Source organism: Suillus bovinus (assembly GCF_016758785.1).
Source record: "Suillus bovinus strain UH-Sbo-P2 chromosome Unknown EDB93scaffold_39, whole genome shotgun sequence".
In the NCBI taxonomy this organism is placed as follows: Eukaryota; Fungi; Basidiomycota; class Agaricomycetes; order Boletales; family Suillaceae; genus Suillus; species Suillus bovinus.
The window spans coordinates 256034-276110 of NW_024542095.1; the positions used below are offsets into that span (position 1 = coordinate 256034).

General features: G+C 44.3%; 3 protein-coding genes across 3 annotated transcripts; 1 reads left to right on the forward strand and 2 right to left on the reverse strand.

The window, feature by feature from the left end:
- Positions 1-3693: 3693 nt before the first annotated feature.
- EDB93DRAFT_1105072 (uncharacterized protein) lies at positions 3694-4821 on the reverse strand (the record flags this gene model as incomplete). The annotated part of the gene is made up of 5 exons (XM_041447472.1): positions 3694-3788; positions 3838-3942; positions 4008-4283; positions 4427-4621; positions 4809-4821. The coding sequence occupies 5 exons, from the start codon at positions 4819-4821 to the stop codon at positions 3694-3696; spliced, it is 684 nt and encodes a 227-aa protein (XP_041306383.1).
- Positions 4822-12644: 7823 nt separating this feature from the next.
- On the reverse strand, positions 12645-16498 carry EDB93DRAFT_1154196 (DUF663-domain-containing protein). The gene is made up of 6 exons (XM_041449820.1): positions 16352-16498; positions 15944-16303; positions 15264-15888; positions 13572-15212; positions 12724-13523; positions 12645-12669 (listed from the first exon to the last, which is right to left on the reverse strand). Exons 1-5 carry the CDS (start codon positions 16448-16450, stop codon positions 12961-12963), a joined length of 3288 nt encoding a protein of 1095 aa, XP_041306384.1. The 5' UTR covers positions 16451-16498; the 3' UTR covers positions 12645-12669; positions 12724-12960.
- Positions 16499-16563: 65 nt separating this feature from the next.
- On the forward strand, positions 16564-19892 carry EDB93DRAFT_549582 (uncharacterized protein). Its single transcript, XM_041456687.1, has 6 exons — positions 16564-17150; positions 17201-17999; positions 18048-18299; positions 18349-19426; positions 19480-19594; positions 19644-19892. The coding sequence occupies exons 1-6, from the start codon at positions 16674-16676 to the stop codon at positions 19716-19718; spliced, it is 2796 nt and encodes a 931-aa protein (XP_041306385.1). The 5' UTR covers positions 16564-16673; the 3' UTR covers positions 19719-19892.
- Positions 19893-20077: the final 185 nt, after the last annotated feature.

A 20077-nucleotide genomic window follows, 5' to 3' on the forward strand; every position in this document is an offset into this window, starting at 1 on the left:
AATAAAGGAAGTATATTATTAATCACCAGCTCCCATCACATGATTATGCATTTGGTGAATTTTTTGTTGTCCTTCTGCAGTATGCTGGCATCAGACAGTCGTGTCTGCCGCAGGGCATGTACTATATTGGTAAAGAGAAGCTCAACATTATAAGCTATTCGCGCTGACATTTCCATGAATTCACATCCAAACATTTGAGCCAGTGTGATGCCCTCCTAGAGTGAGACCTCATGCTCCTGTGATTTATCACACTGGTTACCCACGAGCATAAAGATAGGCTTGCAGTGTGGTGATTTGAGCATAGACTGTCTGAAAACCTCCAGCCATTCATACATTGCTTAAGATGTGATTGAGTAAACCAGAATGAACCCTTGGCCTTCCCTAGAAATCATATGAAACTGAGACATTCATAAAGTGACAAAACCTAGCCATTGCTCACTGAACAATTGGTCCCACAAAGTAGTGTACTCCTCTACATCAAATGATCAGAGGAATGCAAAAATCTGGATAATTATAACCGCCTACCCTGATAGTCCATGAGGTGTTACACTTAGCATAACATTGAACTTGGATAGGTCTTCTCTCTATCTCCAATAAAGGAGAGATCAAGTAGAGAGTATATTCTGCAGCCCAGTACAGGACTGACTCCTATAGTCAACTAGCAGAGCCTCCCCATTAATATAAGGTTGGCAGTCAACTCTCTAGAAGATGGATCTACACTGTTCAACTAGAGGAAAGAGAATGTCCCTCTCAGAAGGTAAGTAGTATTCTGTGGTTGCACCAGAGGGGTTCAAGGTAAACCCAAATGAGTTCTAGGATAAGATCAAGTAGATTAAAATGGCTTAGCATCAACTTTCCTTGCACTCTAAATTCCTCTTCTTCACCATGTAGTTCCCTTTGTACTATGGGTACTAATCAACTTGAATCAATGTCCATGTTTTTCTGAGTGATGAGTTAGTGGTTGAATATGTCTGCCAGTGCCAACATATTAGTCCAACTAGCCCTTAAGGACTCAGGAAGCCTTCAACACAAAGAAGCTTGATGCTTGGCATATGCTATCAGTCCCTCACACTCATCATTATCCATGATATGTAAGGTATCTTTAAGCCCTTGCTTGTCCCAGCATTGCACATCTCATTCAAAAAATTGTAGGATCCTCCACATCTCTTCCTTCAGCAGCTCCACCTCTTCAGCCCAGTGCATTGTCTATGTCCTGGCTTTGCACCATTTGATTCACTATCTAATTAACTACAAACCTTAGAAAGCTTCCAAAACAGAAAAAAAAAAGTACTTGTGCTCCAAAGTATTGTCCTTGTTCATCTCATGATTCTTGTTAGGTGCAGCTTCTCACATATTCCAGATCCAATATAGTTTTCTTGTCTCCTCTGATTCCCCTCATAATAGATCTGTCATTGAGCAAATATCAGCTTGGTTTAGTAGCCACAGTGAGAAGTGCCACCCAGTCTGATTTAGTAGTGCCAGTGCAAGAACATTGAACTCACAAACTCATCCACTTACAGTTAAATTCTGCTCAGTCATCATACAAATCTCTGGTTGCTATAATAGAAGGTGTACATGTTTATATCATATCATCTCCAGTCTCACATCAGGTAACTGACCCGAAAATGACAAAGCTTTGCAAAGTTTTATCTAGTCTAAAATCTACATAATATCTATCAGAATTATACTCCACTCGAGAAAGCTTTATATACCCAGACTAAGTTGGATGAGAACTGCCCAAAGTACAATCATGGCAGACTACTGGCATTTGCTTACCATCTTTTTACATATTGCAAAGTATGACCAAGATTTGTAATCCAACTTACCCAAGGGTGCTAATCAGTTATCAAGTCTTGTCATACATTTTTAGAAAATAAAATCAATATTTATTAAAGGAGTAGGATATAGATATAGCATGGTAGTATTACAACAGTAGAGATAAAAGATAAAGGAAACAACAAAATTTGAGGGTGACTCAAGGAAGGAGCTATTACAGTAAAAGGAGACACAATGAGGGCCAATAGTAGTGTTGTACAGGCTAGGCCAGGGCTTGAGTGGGTATGGGCCTCGTAATATTTTGGCCCAGCCCTAACACTGGGCTTGGGCTTGGGCTGGTCCAGGCCAGGTTGAAGCCCAGGGCCTAAAAGTGTAAAGTCTGGATGAATGTAGAAACTTTGTATTGTAACTACATGACAATGAAACATGGACAAAGTTATTCTGAATTCTCTATATCAATCACAGCATGAGTCATACTATCTTCATCAAAATTCTCTAGGCATCCATCAAGTAGTTCATCATCCTCATTGGTAGGATATTTAGTCAATGACGAAGGTCCTGACAAAGCAGGCATTTTATTACCTGTAATGCCTCAACAACATCACCTTTGAGACAATCAATTTTGGTGCTTTGTAATTGTTGATGCCACAGATGAAAATGTGCGCTCACTTGAGACTGATGAGGCCATTATTCCCAAAAAGTCGCGAGCAATAGTTGTCCAGACTGGCCCATATCTCATCCAATTTAACTTTCAATAGTCATTATCTTCATTCAGTAAATAAATTGAAGGATACACACCCCCACCACTGGACAATAGACTGATTTTTGGCCAGCTGGTTAAATGTATTGATATAAAAGTAGAAATCTTGAAGCCAGGGTTTGCGAGGATCAATTGACAGTGGGGTTGCAGATGGAGCTGGAGTGTTGTCACTGTCATCATCATCCATCTCATTATCACTAAGTTTGTGCAGGAGCTGTGCAACTTTTATTCCTGATGCATGACCTTCCTTGATGGGAGCCACATGCTCCATGTTACCGTGAATGTGGAGATAATAGTTCTGAAACTAAGAATGCAAAGTCAAATTATTGAGGTCACAACAATCCTGTAGAATACTCACAATGTGTTCAGCATTCTTGCAAGCTTCTTGTTGCAAATTTTTGTCCCAGTATTTCTTGAAATGAGTCATTTTCTTGTTGGGATCTAGCACTGAAGTTATTTCAACCAAGTGGTGGGTAGTAGGAATCTTACTCACACATGGCCATAATATATGCATCGGAGTCACTAGTCTTCTCATAGTACTTGTAATCTTGTTAATTGCAGCTTAAAGGAGTGATTTAAAGTGAGTGTACTTTAGCTTTACAAGCCTTAACCTCCAAGCTTTATGTAGCGCTTCTAGGGCTGGAATGGCTAGGTGTAGGCTTGGGTTGCAATCAGATGAAAATGCTTGTCAGGTGTTGTCTGCATGTTTTAATAAATTGTATAAATATTGTGACTCAAACATCAGATACCTATATACTTATAGCGAGGAGATCAAGGAATAATTTGACACATTCTCATTCATCATTTCATAGCTCTAACTTACCGATCTTCTTCCGCTTCTCCAGGTTTGGCTCCTTCAGGCCCATTTCATAGATAAAGGTATTGATATACTATAGGTGACACATTGTATTAGATTTTTAGAATTGCAGACAAAGTATACTTACCTTTCACTAAGTTTCTCATTATGGGGGTAGAGATATAATACTTGCCTTATGATCTTTTTCAAGGTGCCAATGGCATATTGACAGGTCCTTCACAAAGTGTTTGTATGGACCCTTCTTCAAGCACAAGGTGTAATTACAATAAGTGCGAGGTTTCCCATCAGTGCCAGGTTCAGAATATTTTGCACTAAAAAAATGATCAACATCCTGACCTTTTCAATCACAATTTGGCTTGACCTCATCATTGGAAAGGCTCATGATGTTGATGTCAGCTAAAAATCCATCACTGTTGATAGGGTCTGGATCTGTGACTGAATTTTCAAATATACACTAATTTAAGTTCAAACATTCATAACTAACCTTTGCATTTCTTTTTGTATGCAAGCTTGTTTGTATCAGGTGCAACATGGCCATTTTCTGAGTCAGAACTGATGGTTACAGATTGACTGATATGAGACTTTTTGTCTACATGAATACATTTATATTGTTATGTACTGAAATGTGCAATGCCGATAATGCTTAGTACTTACTTTTTGGTGGTTTTGGAGCAGTTGAACAATCTGTCTCATTCTCACTATCAAAAGACTCAAGATTTTGAGATCTCTTAGCAGGGTTGACAGCATGAGAACTTGTAGTTGCTGATGTCATGGTAGTAGCTGCTATCAAAATCCTAGCATCCTCAGCTTGCATGAGGGCAATAGCCTTAAGGTGGGCACTCAGTTCTGATGTGGTGGAATTAGAGGCATCATGCCAACTTTGTATGTAATGAATACCAATTGTAGGCAGAAGGATCAGGCATGAATTAACTATATAGTTAATACCAGAATGAACTGCAAGACTTGCACATATACATTGGTCTATATTTAGAATATTAATCCTGGGCCTGAGCCCTGGGTATGGGCCTATGGAGGTTCCAGGCCCAGCTCTTAGCCCTGATCAGCCCACTCACAAGGCTGGGCTGGTCCAGGCTTCCATAGGGCCAGGCCTTGTGGGCCTGAGCCCAGGCCCTCCCCATTACTAGCCAGTGGAAAGAAGAGCCAGGGAGCCAGGAAGGGACCATAAGGAAGGACCAGGGAGTCAAGGAAGGGCCATAAGGAAGGATCAGGGAGCCAGGGAGGAACAACAAGGAAGAGCCAAGGAGGGACTATAAGGAAGGACCAGGAAGCCAGGGGGAAATATGAGGAAGGGCCAAGGAGAGACTACAAGGAAGGGCCAATAGGATTTGAAAAAGAGAGTCCTTGCAAGAGTATGTGCAGCTGCAACACTAGCAGTGGTAATGAACCAAGTGGAAACTTGGTTGAAACTTCAAGTGAAAATTTCAAATAGCTTACCTAAGTGTTTCATAAGTGTACAGGATTGTTGACAACACTGATGCAAGCAGTGGGTTGAGAAGCTAATGGTAGGCAGCAGTGGCCGCCCAAGATCATTTTTTGTCACTGTGGTAAGGATGTTGTATTTTTCTATCTATCAAGGATCACACTTGTGAACCATGATGTTGTTGGATTTAAATTACCTTATCGAGTTTAACTTGGAACAAGCTGATTGTGACTTAAACCTTATTTTGCTGTGATTACATACAGTAGTGATATTTTTATATACCTTACATGTTTGCAACAAATTCACTGTGCTACCAGCTGCCGAAAATTCTATACAAACATGTCACACAAACAGGCAGAGCTCCCTGTGGTTATATCTTAGGGCTATTTGGTGATTCCATCACTGGCAGAAGGCAAAAGTCTCAGAATCAACAGATCTGGGCTTAACTATTTATACTTGTGCTTCTTTCGCTTCTATTACCTCACATTCCTGGCGCCATCACTATGACTGATGACTCAGACCGCATTTCGTGCTTCCCCCTTCTCTGGGATACCAATTATGGTGAGTGGTCTATCTGAATGGAGGTGGAGCTTATCCAAAAGGGTCTATGGGATATGGTGTTTGCTGAGGTGGATGTGGATGGAAAGATGGATGACAAGGTAAAGACAGAGTTGCAGAAGTTGCTGGTTAGGAGGTCAGTGAAAAAGATGGTGGAAATCATCCTTCGCATTGAGTGTGACCAGCTCTGTTAAGGTCATACTCTTGTATTAATGGATCCGATAGGGCCTCAGCCTTAGCTCATACGCTGTGCCCCTTTCCCAAGTATTGCCCCTTATTTCAGAGAGGGAGATATAACACATCTGAAGGATCGGACGAGTACCATAATGATATCCGAAGGTCGTCCGGATAATGGAAGCACGTGTAAGACTAATCCAGACAGGTCCGGACTAGAAAACAACAGAGTATAGGCTATCCGAAGATAGAGTCGGAGATGTAGACTTATAGGATACAATCCTTAAGTCTTGGAATGTGACAAGAGCTTAACTAGGCTCGAGTCTGGAGGACAGAAAGAGAACAAACTAAGATGATATTCAAACTGAGGTATTACAGGGCATATACAAGGGTTTATATACTAGAAGACTATCTGAGGCTATGCACAAAGTATAAGCGAAGTTTATCACAAGTTAAATGTGAGTCAGAAATTAGCACAGGTTAACGGATCATAAAGCATAGCCAGAAGTATGGATAACCAAGATACCAGGAACAAGGAATACTGAATAAAGGAATAGGCTGTGATTAATGTTATATGAACAGGAAATGAATAGGAAGCTTATTGTATCTCAGATTGGAAGAGGATCTGTATATCAGATCAGATCAGATCAGATCTAGGGTCTGAGGTCCGGATGAGAAGCGTGGATATATGGAATATGACAAGCTCGCTCATATGCATGATCCTGATCCCAAGGTCATCTGGGAGATGTTTGCCCAAGTCCATTGTGCACATGGCCTAGGTACCAGGATGGCATTGTGACAGAAGTTGTTGACAGTGACAAAAGGTATGAGATAGGCTTGTTTGCCTGGATTAGTCGTGTCAAGGGTATGGCTCTGGATTTGGAGGATATTGTAGGGAGCTAGACATGAAGTAAGTCTCAGTGAACATGAAAGCAACACTGTATTTGATATCTACCTAGACACGAAGTAAGTCTAGGTAATGTGTCAGCAGACTAAGTACAAGTGACAATGAGAACAAGCATACCTCAGCAAACGTGAAAGCAATGCTGAGGTGAACTGCAATACGAGGTGGGATATAAGTACCGGCATCAAGAAGTCCAAGGCAGAAAAAAGCAGTATGAGCTATAGCAACAACGGTGAGGACTGCCCAAGGTGTTGAAGGTGCAAAAAGGTAATAAGAGTCAAAAAGGAAAAAGAAAACTCAAAAGTTAGACCAGAGGCAAATCCTCTGGGTTTTGTATCATGTGGAGAAACCGGTGAAGATGAGGAATCTAAACTGTGTGGTAAGTTGGTGCTAAGCTAAGCAAACACAGCTAGTCCCAGGTGCAAGTGAAATTGTCGACCCAAGGGCAGCTAACTGGTGAAGGGAAACCTCTCTTTGTAAAAAGAGGGACACCAAACAACTAATAGGGTACTAGGAATTTGGATGCGCGAAGCACGAGGCGGAAACAATGCAGTAAATGAAAGGCAGACGTGCACGATGATGCACAAGTGCAAAGTGCGAAGGGCGAGGTATGCAATGCGAAGGTAATGCGCGCAAGCGAAGGCGAGAGATTAGTGAGCAAGAGAGACAAAGGAGAGACAAGGCGAGACAAGTGTTAACACCCCAACTAAGGTTGGCTGATGTTAATGCTAAGGCAAAGATGAAGACCGAGGTGCGCGACTTTAGATAGTCACTAGCAAACAACAAGTAAAATTCCTTGTATCTAAGACACAGAGAAAGTGGGCAGAAAATTGACCCCGAAAATAGAGTAGAGAGATACAGCCTTAGTTGTAGTATTAGACCTAATATTTTGGCAACTACCATTTTTACCATAGACACTTTCATGGGCAACTACCAGTTCACTCTTTTGACCTATTGCATGGCACTTGCTAGGTCCCCCCCCCCCCCCCCCCCCCCTATTTGGGGGCTTTCACAGCCGCATTTTTGGGATTTTTGAAACTCAGCTATGTTTTCAGTCACAAATGTGTTCTCCACATTTGTCAGATGTTTTGATATGTTATCAGGCCTCTCCACATTATTCCCACACTCCGCATTTTCGCATTTTTAGCCACATGCTGTGGGAATTACCCCACAACACCCAAAACATCACCCAATATGGTACACCACACAATTATAATTATTCCCACACCCTCCCCACATCATTGCAGCTTCACCACCACACCACAATAGCTCCCCCTTTATATATAAGTAGTAGTTTAGTATATATATATATATATATATATGATAAAATATAATAGACTGCTTTTGTTGTTTGTTTGTGTGACTGCTCCTCCTCCAGGGGCAATTCAACATAGGGTAGGGTACAAAACACTTTCGCATTTTTGCCTATTTGGTGGGGAATTGTTCTATGATATTTAGAACATGTCTATGAGCATATATGAGTATATTCCCATCTTTATTTGAACCCCTGAAGTGTCCTACATCAATAGATACAGTGCATATGCAAGAAAACACAGAATATGTTCTCATTTGATTATTTCTAGGTGGACAGACTTGAAAAAATGATTCCCAGCATCTATTTAACAATAGGAACAATGTATCAAGAGCCCAAGACCATAGGAGAATACCCTGTTGCATGGTGTGCCCCCCCTCTCCTGGTGGTTTACCCCCTGTGAAAATTTTTCCTGTAGGACCGGACCTCAATTGAGGTGATGGGTCTATTCCTATGTATATTTGGAGTAAATCTATCATATAGCTGGCCCAGGACACACATAGGATCCTTCTACAGAAACAAAAACATGGAAAATCGCATTTTTCACACTTTTGATGTTTTTAAGTATCTTACTCTTGCACAAATAATACAACCTGTTCATATATCATTATAATAGCATATATACTCGCTTTTTATCACAAGGATCAGGTCAAAATAGGCTGGAGTCTTGAGCTAGTGTGGATGCTTGCTAGTTTTACTGATAAGGAGCCTATATTTTCAAAACATCGAAATTGAATAATCAGACACCTGGAGTAGATTTAAAATATATTCAGTATCATGGGTCTAAATTTACAAAACAATCCAACAAGAATTGAGTGCTGAGGAAGTGAAACAGATAAGAAATTGAGCGTGGGAAAGTTCAAAGACTCAAAACATCGAAAATGGTCAGTTGGGCAGTGGTAGGACTTTAATGCTGGGTCAACTGAGATACACACCACATCCCTTCCACCACCCTCCAGCCTCAGGGCAGTATGTAGTATAGCTTCCTTTAGTAATCTACCATGTATCCTACATATCTTTAATGAAATATTTGACCTGTATCATATATAAATGTGACTTTGTGTAAAAAGATGGCAATTGTCACTTTTCACACATATGTCATTTTACTTGTCATTCAGTAAGTCCTTCATGGATCTGTCTAAAGTCTCAGAGTCATCATCAGGGACATATATGGGAGGTATTCCAGGTCTTTGATTGCTTATCACAGGCTTGATTACTATGTAGGCTTCTTATCAGTAGAAATACCCCCTGTACATCAGATATCAAATTTGCGCCCTATGTAGGGCTGATACTTGGCATAGGAAATATGTGGGAATATTCTACTGATTATATATGAGTAGGACTGGTCATTTATGCAAGAGTAAGGCAGTTAAAAACATCAAAAATGTGAAAAATGCGATTTTCTATGTCTTTGTTTCTGTAGAAGGATCCTATGTGTGTCCTGGGCCAGCTATATGATAGATTTACTCCAAATATACATAGGAATAGACCCATCACCTCAATTGAGGTCCGGTCCTACAGGAAAAATTTTCACAGGGGGTAAACCACCAGGAGAGGGGGGGCACACCATGCAACAGGGTATTCTCCTATGGTCTTGGGCTCTTGATACATTGTTCCTATTGTTAAATAGATGCTGGGAATCATTTTTTCAAGTCTGTCCACCTAGAAATAATCAAATGAGAACATATTCTGTGTTTTCTTGCATATGCACTGTATCTATTGATGTAGGACACTTCAGGGGTTCAAATAAAGATGGGAATATACTCATATATGCTCATAGACATGTTCTAAATATCATAGAACAATTCCCCACCAAATAGGCAAAAATGCGAAAGTGTTTTGTACCCTACCCTATGTTGAATTGCCCCTGGAGGAGAGCAGTCACACAAACAAACAACAAAAGCAGTCTATTATATTTTATCATATATATATATATATATACTAAACTACTACTTATATATAAAGGGGGAGCTATTGTGGTGTGGTGGTGAAGCTGCAATGATGTGGGGAGGGTGTGGGAATAATTATAATTGTGTGGTGTACCATATTGGGTGATGTTTTGGGTGTTGTGGGGTAATTCCCACAGCATGTGGCTAAAAATGCGAAAATGCGGAGTGTGGGAATAATGTGGAGAGGCCTGATAACATATCAAAACATCTGACAAATGTGGAGAACACATTTGTGACTGAAAACATAGCTGAGTTTCAAAAATCCCAAAAATGCGGCTGTGAAAGCCCCCAAATAGGGGGGGGGGGGGGGGGGGACCTAGCAAGTGCCATGCAATAGGTCAAAAGAGTGAACTGGTAGTTGCCCATGAAAGTGTCTATGGTAAAAATGGTAGTTGCCAAAATATTAGGTCTAATACTACAACTAAGGCTGCACTGACATACATTGAAACTTTGATCAGGATGTTTTTTCAGAGGACACGAAGTCAGTGAAACTGCCCAAACGCTCTATGCCAACATACAGTGGCACAGCACGAATATCTACCTATCTTTGAAAGAGAAAAATGAGAGAGGGTGCAAAACACAATATGACAATCACCTCTTTCTGGGCCCCAAAGCCTCCAGCAAGAGATACTGCAAATGACCCTCAAAACGAGTCCAGATCACCCTCCAAACCATCACCAACCAGTACATCAGACATTGACATCACCTCTGAGTCCGAGTCCGAGTCTACCAACGAGGTTCCTACCTTCGAAATTCAACAAGAAGCTGCACATCCTTTCTTGGACATGACAGCAGACGACGATGACAATCATGACTTCACAGAGCCAACTCCTGTTATCGATACTATCAAAAAACTGATCATCGAAGCAAAAAAATTCAAATCATTCACCTCATTAATGCATCTGCATGCTCTCAAGCAGTTCATCAAGTTGTGGGACAAATATAAACAGAATCCACGCATTAAAGCACCCATGATGAAAGCAAGTCATGCTGTTGCAGTCTCCATTGGCAAGGGTCCATACATGGCACGAAAGATATGCACACTGTACAAATATGTTGCCTGTTTTCGTATACTACCTCCTGTGAGTGCTGGCAAGCACCACGGACACCTGTCACTGCTCAATAATGAGCACATTGCACAAGCTGTGCATCACTACTTGACTGTCCTTTCTGATGGCGAGGTGAGTCGGCCAATTAATGGATACTGTCAATGGTTGGTTTTTTTTATACGGACTATAGATAACACCACTGCTCTTAATGAAACAAGTAAACACAGTGATAATCCCATCACTCGGTCTCAACCTTAATGGTCAAAAAATATCTGAGGGTACGGCACGACATTGGCTCGCAAAACTCGGATATGAGCTGAAAGAGGTCAAGAAGGGTGTCTATGTTGATGGTCATGAGCGTGAGGATGTTGTTGCTTACCGAAAACAATTTTTACAACAGTTTGCTGCAAACGAAAGGTATAAAGCCTGTTATTCAAATGTCAGCATCTTCACTGATATGAGCAAAGGTTTCGTCGTACCTATCGGGATGAGGACCTCGAACCAGTGGAACCAACTCTCAGGCCTGGAGAGAAACTACATGTACCTGTCATGCATGACGAGTCAATCTTCCATGCTAACGAACTTCGACGAAGGGTATATGTTACCAAGGGGAAGATGCCACTTCGAAAAAGGGCCAAGGGCGTGCAATCCATGTCTCCGATTTTATTGTCGAGCAGACAGGAAGACTGACACTATCTGAGGAACAGCTGCATCAAAATGCTGCACTGCCTGATGGTCAGCGGCTGAGTTGCACAGATTCTTGCAAGATTATTTACCCTGGAAAAAATCATGATGGGTTCTGGACAAATGAGAATCTGATGAAACAAGTGCATTGTGAATTATCCTGGACAAAATTTGAGAATATACTTACAATACATCAAGATTCAAAATGCGATCTTGATTTTCGAGCGCATCTATCCAAATGCAGTCGCCGAGTTTGCTTTTGATCAATCATCTGCACACAGAGCATTCGCAAAGGACGCACTGAATGCAAAGGAAATGAATGTCAAGCCAGGCGGCAAACAGAGGGCAATACATGACACTTACATTCCGATGGACAACCCACATCCAGAACTTCGCGGAAAGCTCCAAAAAATGAATTTTCCATGCAAGCTCCCTCACGATCACCCGGATTACGAATTTCGTGGACAGCCGAAGGGAATGCAGCGTGTTCTCGAGGAGCGCAGACTAATTTCAATCCTGAAAGCAGCAAACAAAGGGAAAGCTGTTGGAGAGTGTCAGACATGCAAAATGTCACGAGAAGCACAGGAAACACTTCGTCGCGAGGCACTGGCGGCAGCGCAAGGTGGAGACGAGCCTGACGAGTTGCATGCACAATTAGTGCGTGAATCTCTGGGTGTCAACTGTTGCATGCGAAAAATGCTCGCAAATCAGCAAGATTTCAAAGCCGAAAAACCATACATACAGCTTATCATCAAAGCAGCTGGACACAAGTGTTGGTTTCTTCCAAAGTTTCACTGTGAGCTGAATCCCATTGAAATGTACTGGGGATGGGCAAAAACTCGTGTGTGGCCACATTGTCAGCGCTGACTCATTGTGACGTGACCAAATTCTCGCAGGTTTCCGCAGTGCGGCTGATGGAACATTCGTCACCGCGAAGCGCATTGTACCAGAGCTTCTTAATGCATGCCCCATCAAGACAATACGTGCATTTTATCGAAAATCTTGGAGATATATGGATGCTTACAGGTGTGTAACTCAATCAGCTTCATAGCTCCTTCTCACAGTATCCCAGGAAAGGTCTTAATGCGCGTCAAGCTGAATTCGCCGTGAAGAAATACAAGTCGCATCGTCGGTGCGGTCCTACATTGATGATGAATTTGGGTGTTCTTGTCGAGTAGTCGCGGAGTCGGCCGTCAGTACCCAAAAAGGAAACTCCGACATGCTCCGCTCGGAATTCACTTTTGGCTAGCGAAAATTTTGAAACTTAAGTTTTTTGAAAAAGTATTCTGATAGACTTACTATACTACTCTAACATAGCACATCTGTAAGGTTTTCAAGACGACAGAGGGATTTCTGAAGGTGTAGATAGAATTACAAGTTTTAATGTCCGTAGTTGCCGCTTTTGAGTGACTTACACTGTAGTGTTGAAAGTTTTTCTTGTGCAAAGGTCGATGCTTGCAAATAGGCTATGAACACAGCATGACGTAGTGGACACAATTGCGCCCGAGCCGGCGGATATGTGTATTAGACATAGGCTCAAGTTTTCCTCCGTTTCCTTGATTTCCCTTCCTCAATATCGGTTTCCCTCTTACTCTTCATCCCTGCAGCTCTCATATATACCTTCTTTTTCTCCCTCTCCTTTTCTGCATCCTTAATCTCATCCTTTTGAACCTTCTTGCGATGTATCTCCTTGCGCCCTTGTTGCTTTTCACGACGTCGTGCCACTTGATCCTTGCGTAGCGCTCGAATCTGTTGAAGTAGTACAATTGCTTTCTTCTCCTCAGGCTCTAGTACGACAGCACGCTTTTGCACGTAGGTCTGCTTGCTCTGAGGCTTCATAAGTTTGGGTTTTGAGGCGTAAGGAAGAGCAGCTTGTAGCTTCTTCGGGACTTTCAGGGCGTTGAATCGCCGGACGGGGCGTTCTATCGGCTTGTAGGTGGAGTTGGCAGCTAGTGGAGTTTTCAGCCCTTCATCTCGTCTAATCTGACCTGTTAAGCGCATGCCAGACCAGCGTGACTTGTCAGACAAAAGGAGAGATGTGACAGGGTTGTAGAATTTGCGAGGCTGGATCGAATACCACGCTCTTAGAAAAATGATATCTGGGCTGCAATTCAGAATGAATCCAATCTAAGTCGGAGTCCACTTACCGCTCATCAGCACTTTGTCTTCAAATGTCGCACGGAAGGCACCTTCTGGCTTGTTAAGCGCTTTCTTGACCTGGCCCCTGATGCCAGATACTGTTCGGATGCTTGCACCTTCAAACTTCGCCACCTCTAGAGCGCTAGTGAACATATCCCTGATGAATGCTGTATTCTTGAAAATCTTGAATGGCACACCCGTAAGCTTCAACTTCTTCACAATTTTTGTCGATCGGTCAATGTCCAGGACCACGCCAGTTGCGCTTACTCTGAAAGCAACAGTCTCCCCAGAGAGTGCATTGAATGCACAAAAACCTGTGTTCGGGAGCGCAACTGGGCCATAGAACGACGCATAGCAATGCATGTGCTCTGGCGTATATTTCAACATGCGCATCCTGATGGAATGGTCGTCGAGTGAATAAATGGGAACACTCTGGAAGCGCCTCCAGCCGAGGGAAAAAATAAGCGGGTCATTCGTCTTTAACGTGCGTGCAAACCAGCGGTGGCGCTTGATGCGAACTTGGAGGTATCCCATGCGCTCCTCTGCAGCTAGCAGTCCACCAACGATGATAGGGTAGCATGGGTCGAAATGCTCAATGAATTCGCAAGGAACTGAAGCGAGTTCTATGCGTACATATGTTCCAGGCCGATAGCCCTCGATAAGGGCACGAGTCTCGACATCAATGCCCTCGAATTCAGTAGGAGCAGGCTGGGCTTTTCTGGCTTCCAGGTCGACCAAGTCACCACCCTCCTGATTTTCGTACGCATTCGTTTCCTGGTCTGCTTCACCACCGTCATGATCTCCTGTGATGAATAGCGTCCTTAGAGAATCAAGAACTCCATCATCTTCCCACTCCTTCAACACACCAGGAGACAGCACCTCTTTCGTCGTGTCCAAGTCATGTTGGTTCGCAGCCCCGGAGCTGTTCACCCGGAAGAAGTCATCATCTATTTCTTCCGGTTTGATCCCAGGTGTGTGAGTGCCATTGGCAATCTGTTCTGGACTAAGCGAACTGGAATAAATCATTGCAACCCAGTTTTTACGCCGCTTCCGACGGTCGAGCTCCTCGAATGCAGCGCTTGCTTTCGCAGCCAGTCCAGATTTCCACGTTGGCGCGTTATCCTCGTGGTCTTCATCGAACTCTTCCTCGTCATCACTCAAAATCTCCTTTTCATCGTCAGCATACATGACTTGACCTGCTCTGCTACGGCCTTCCTCATCGGACAACCCAAGTTCGGAGTCAGAGTCAGCAAAAGCAACATCTCCCTCTTTCTCCTTGCTGGAAAAATCATGTATGGGGCGCATGATCGCGCGTGCTGCGTGACGGCCTGTATTTGGAGGGCCGGTACGAGGCGGCTCGTCCTCTTCGCCACTCCATTCATCGTCCTCCTGGTCTTCCTCCTCAGACTCACTGCCATCCTCTGAAGCTTCCTCCTCTTCCTCCTCCTCCTCCTCCTCCTCATCATCATCATCATCATCATCATCATCATTGCCATCATCGCAGTAGCTATCGTGATGTCGGGCATCAACAGTCAGTGGGTTTGACGAAGAACCAAAAAGGCGGATGTTGCTCCGGGCCACTGTCTCTTCAAGTGTCTCGTCGACATCTTGTAGGTCAATGACCATTCGCTCACCCTCGCCAGGAAGAACTGCTCACAGGATTCAACAACATGCAATCAATCAACATCGATTCTGCTCACCATCGGTGGCTCCTCTTGTAAAGTTACCGGGGACATTAATCCACACAGCATCCTTGTCGTACATAACACCACCAACATCGCTCATGGGTGCATGCACAAGAAGTTTTTTCTTTTCGCTCAACTTTCGTCGCTTCTCAGAATCCACATCTGGCAAGGGACATGGGTCGCCGAGCTTCGTCACTGTTTTGATATCCATGTCGCCTACACCAGGAATATGCACCTTGGTGCTTTGCCGCAAATTCGTCCCTCGCAAGTAACCATATAGGGTCACAGTGCGATCGCATCGACCTTTTGTGGTTCTTATCTCCTCGCGCGGCGTCAGGTCTTCTATTCTGTCCGCAAGGAGGTATGGGTGAGTATTCCTAAAGATCAAGGGTCGAAACTTCATGACGCTGATGAAACGGGAAAGATTGAGGATCTCGGTATCGGGATAACGACCGTTGAGAACACCAGAGAGATAGAAAAGCTTTGCGCCTTGATATATCTCATTCCAGAAGCGTCTTTTGAGTAGCTTTTTGGTAGCCCTGAGGGTGGCTTGTTTTTTAATGAGGTCGAGATGAGTAAGGATGCCGATGACTTTTGGAAAACCATGAGCCTGGAGGATGTTAAGGAATTCAAACGTTTCCTGCCATTGATCAAAGACAGTTATAAGATAAAAATTTCAGCATGAACAAGCGCACCATTTCAAAGCCGTAAGAGCCATCAATCATGAGGAGAACAAGGTCTGCGACCTTACCAATGTCGATCATAGAATTGAGGTCATTATTACACTCGATAAATGTGAGTCTCCTCTTCTTTCCAGCAACCACAGTGATCGGACCCTTGGCTTCGGACAATGTCTGTTTTGCGTATCTTCTAATGAGGCTTTTGAGCAGAGTGGTCTTGCCTACGCCTGGAGACCCGACGATTGCGATGATGACTGGTGGGGGTTCATCATCAGGTGTTCTATTTACAAGAGGGACATGAAGACGAGCTTCATCACGCTCGACATTTCTCCGGGCCTGGCGATCGGCACGTCGCCCAGATTTTGGTGCAAATGCCTGAGTGTGTTAACGAGGAAATGCTAGAAAGCGGTTGATAGATAGTACCTTTTCATTGAAACCTGTTTTTTGTTTGCCTTTGCCTTTCTTTGCAGCTTTTGAGCCAGACTGGGCTGGACGATGAGGTTTATGGGTTTGTGTTTCCATCGAGTACTACTAAAAATTGTGGCAAGACCATGACAACTTAGGCCCAAGATTATGCTTGCTCACGTGACTGGCGCGTCGTGTTGTTTTTTTGTGTGGATTCGGTGTGGACCGTGTCTTGTCGCAGAGTTCGACCGTGACTTTTTCAATCCCATCCTTCATATAGCTTTTGATTTTTGGTCTCATTCTTGTTTCTTATTTCTATACATCCTGCGCTACTAAATTGATGGCGCGCCGTCCGTCAACTACCTTCGAATTTTCCATTCCTGGTGACGAGCTTGAACAATCTCGCATTCAGCTCGAACAGCACATACAAAACACTGATTTATCACTGCATCTCTCATCTGCACAAGGAGACGATGACAGTGTCGAATACCCGAGACACAATTCTAACCATTCCCTAGGCTTTGCATCATTCGAACAACCCAGTCAGCACTTTGATTACGATGCTCCCAGTGGCTTGCATGCGTGGTCCACGCATGAAGATGAGGGCGTCAATCCTTATGCTGGTGAGACTGTCTCCACGATCGGCCACCATGCTAGCGCTGTCACAATCGGCGCGGGGCTCGGTGGGCGTGGTCAACGGAGGGAAATCAGTCTCAGTGGTGCTGAGTACGACCCAGATCGCCCGCTACAAGATATGATTGCTGGTATGGACAGCCGCATTAGCCTCTTAGAGCCTCACTCCAAGTCCAGACAGACGGTATGATCCATCGAACGTGTTTATCCTACAGCTACTAATATGCCCTCTAGCCGTGCTCTCGTGAGGCCTTCGATGCCTCAGGTGAGTACGATCTATCTCAGGTCTCAAACCCTGTGGCACTTGCTGCAAGACTCCGTTCCCCACCTCTTGAACCTGAGTCGGCTGAGTCAGAAGCAGACCGCTCGCTCAACACCTCGCGCCGCAAGCTCTCCGCCAATTTGCAGCGTGTCGGTTTCTCTCCGCGACGTCCGCGCAATTTACAAAGAAGTACTGCAGCGCAACAGTCCCCTTCTCGCGCACATTCGTATTCACATGACGCGCCGGATTTTCAACATATTCCATCCTATTCTCGAAAAGCAACAACTCCTAAAGCACGCAAGGCCTTTCATTCTGTATCTTTCGATATAGATACGACACCCGTGCGGCGGCATGTATCCCAGCCGCAGGTAAATGTTCAGCCCCCCACACCATCCGCAGCTAGCTCCAAATTTACTCGTATGGCAAGGGGCCTCGCCAAGGATGTGCATGAAGCTCAGGCCGAGGACGCTGCGTTACTCCAGAACCAATCACAGACTACTACTACCCCTCGTGCAGCGCCCGCAAGTTCTCGTCGTGCCTCTATGAAGCATCATGATGCATTGAAACAACCCCTACACGACGTCCTCGATCACAGTGCCGTTGATATTAATGTAGAGGTCGCCCAAACAAATCGGTCATTGAGGAAAGCCAGCAGAGGACGGGTAAATCTCCCAGACCTGACTGGCCTTACGAGTGCAGTTGTTTCTCCTGCGAAGGCTAACCTTGAACGCTATGGTATCAAGACCGCCGGTTCATCAAAAGAGGTTGAATGTCAGTAATTCTTTTCGATTTATTTCAAGGATCTCAGTCTCTGTGCAGCCCGTCTCATAGCGTCACTTAACGCCCTTCATGCAAAGCTCGCTCATCTCGAAACGGAAAATGGCATCGCTCGCCGCCGTGTCCGGGAACTCGAGTATGAGCTCCAACAGTGCAAACGTGATGTCGCTCGGGAGCGTTCCAGAATCATAGAACAAGACGCAGGCGAGCCATCATGGAAAAGGGGCAAAGGGGAGCGACGAGAGAAAGAGGAAGAACAGTCAAAGTATTTTGAGGTCGTAGAGGAAAAAAAAGGTTGGTTATAGCGTCTTTCTGACGAATCTCATTTGACCCACTCATACAGCGCTCGAATCCTTGATATCTACCCTCCGCTCACACCTCACTCGTGTCACCACAGACTTGACAGCACAGCAGCAGCTCTTGGAGGACCTTAAGAGACTCAGGGAGGACGACGCCAAAATGCTAGCTCAGAAAACAGATGAAATAGGCGCCCTTCGGCTCGAGGTTGAAAGGCTTGCGGGCGAGATTGAGGTACTCAGGAATGTTGTAGAAGAGGGCCTCAATGAAAGAAGAATGGCAAGGGAGCAGCAGTCACAACTCGTGGAAGAGCAAGACGAGGTGTCTGTGCCGGACCAGTCACATCAGGAGCCAGACCCAGTGGCCACTCGTCCTGATTTTCAGTCAACAAGAAGGTTTGTTGACGTGGACGAACTCACGCGGATATCGGAAGATCTGGAGGAACGAAGATCTGAGCGATCTTCCTGTGGAAGTCCATCCCTGTCGTCACGACATAGCTCGCGGTCGCACCCAGGTGACATGACTCGGCTCACTGACTCCGAAGATAGCAGACATCACACTCGTCGAAGGGAACCTTCGAGAGATGATAATATTGCCCTATCAACTCGGATATCAGAAGACCTTGAGGAGCAACGGTCTGAAGGATCTCCTTGTAAAAGTACTTCCCTGTCGTTCCGCCATGGCTCGCGTCCAGGTGACATGACACACGCTCGGGTCACTGAATCCGAAGAGGGGAGTCGGCCTGCAACTAGAAGGGAGACCTTAAAGGATGATGAAGCTGCTCCCTTCCCTCGTATCCGTTCAGGTCGCCTCGAAAACTTATTCTTCTCTGCACCGAAACACAATTCTGGGACATGCACCCGGTGTAATCACCAGTCTGCGCGCACCGGTAGTTATGCGAACACGAAGGCCATACGCCCAGATCAGGGACGGACCCTACCCTTAAATGATCAAGGCCCTCATACACAAGTCAAGAACGATCCTCTCGAACCTAGAGCAAATGTTTTTGAACCCGATGGTGTCGATTCGTACGAAGCCATCTTCCAGGGCGACAAATTACCGCCACAGACTGTGCTCGCCAGGGTATTACGAGAACTCGAGGAAGAATTTACACATCACAAAGGGTTTGGAATTTATCATGACATTTATTGTCCACGCACTCAAATATTCTGTATAGGATTTATAGTGAGCTGGCAGACGAATACAAGGGTATGGACTCGACAGTGCAAGCAGCGAGGCGGCATATTGTGGCTGATCATCTTCGAGACATCATTGATTTGATTGAGCGCAAGGTTGTAAATCAAGCTCGATTTAATATCAGCTTTACTAATTGCTCAACAGGTTGATCAAATTCAATCTCTGTATGATCTTTTGAAGTTTGAAGATAAACCAACCTCTCGGCAACGAATATCTTGACAACCACGTCGATAGATTCTGGGTTGAATTTGGATGTCGTCTGTTTTATTCTACACTACAATTGTAGCTTTCCAATCAAATGGGATTAATATCGATAAATTGTGATTCGTGGTATTCGGGCAGCCTTGTCTGCACCAAAAACGTGTTTGTATGAGTTAGACTGAAACAGTGTTTAATAACCATCTGCATCGACCCGTCTTACGGTGCACTGTATGATATTGTAGCAGCTATCGTTGAGATTTTCCGACAGCAATAGCGCTCACGGTCAATTGGAAAGGACTACACACGTGCCATCGCAACGAAACAGAAACCTGTGCAATACTGTCGGAGGCATTATGACGAGAATACTAGTTGGTGTA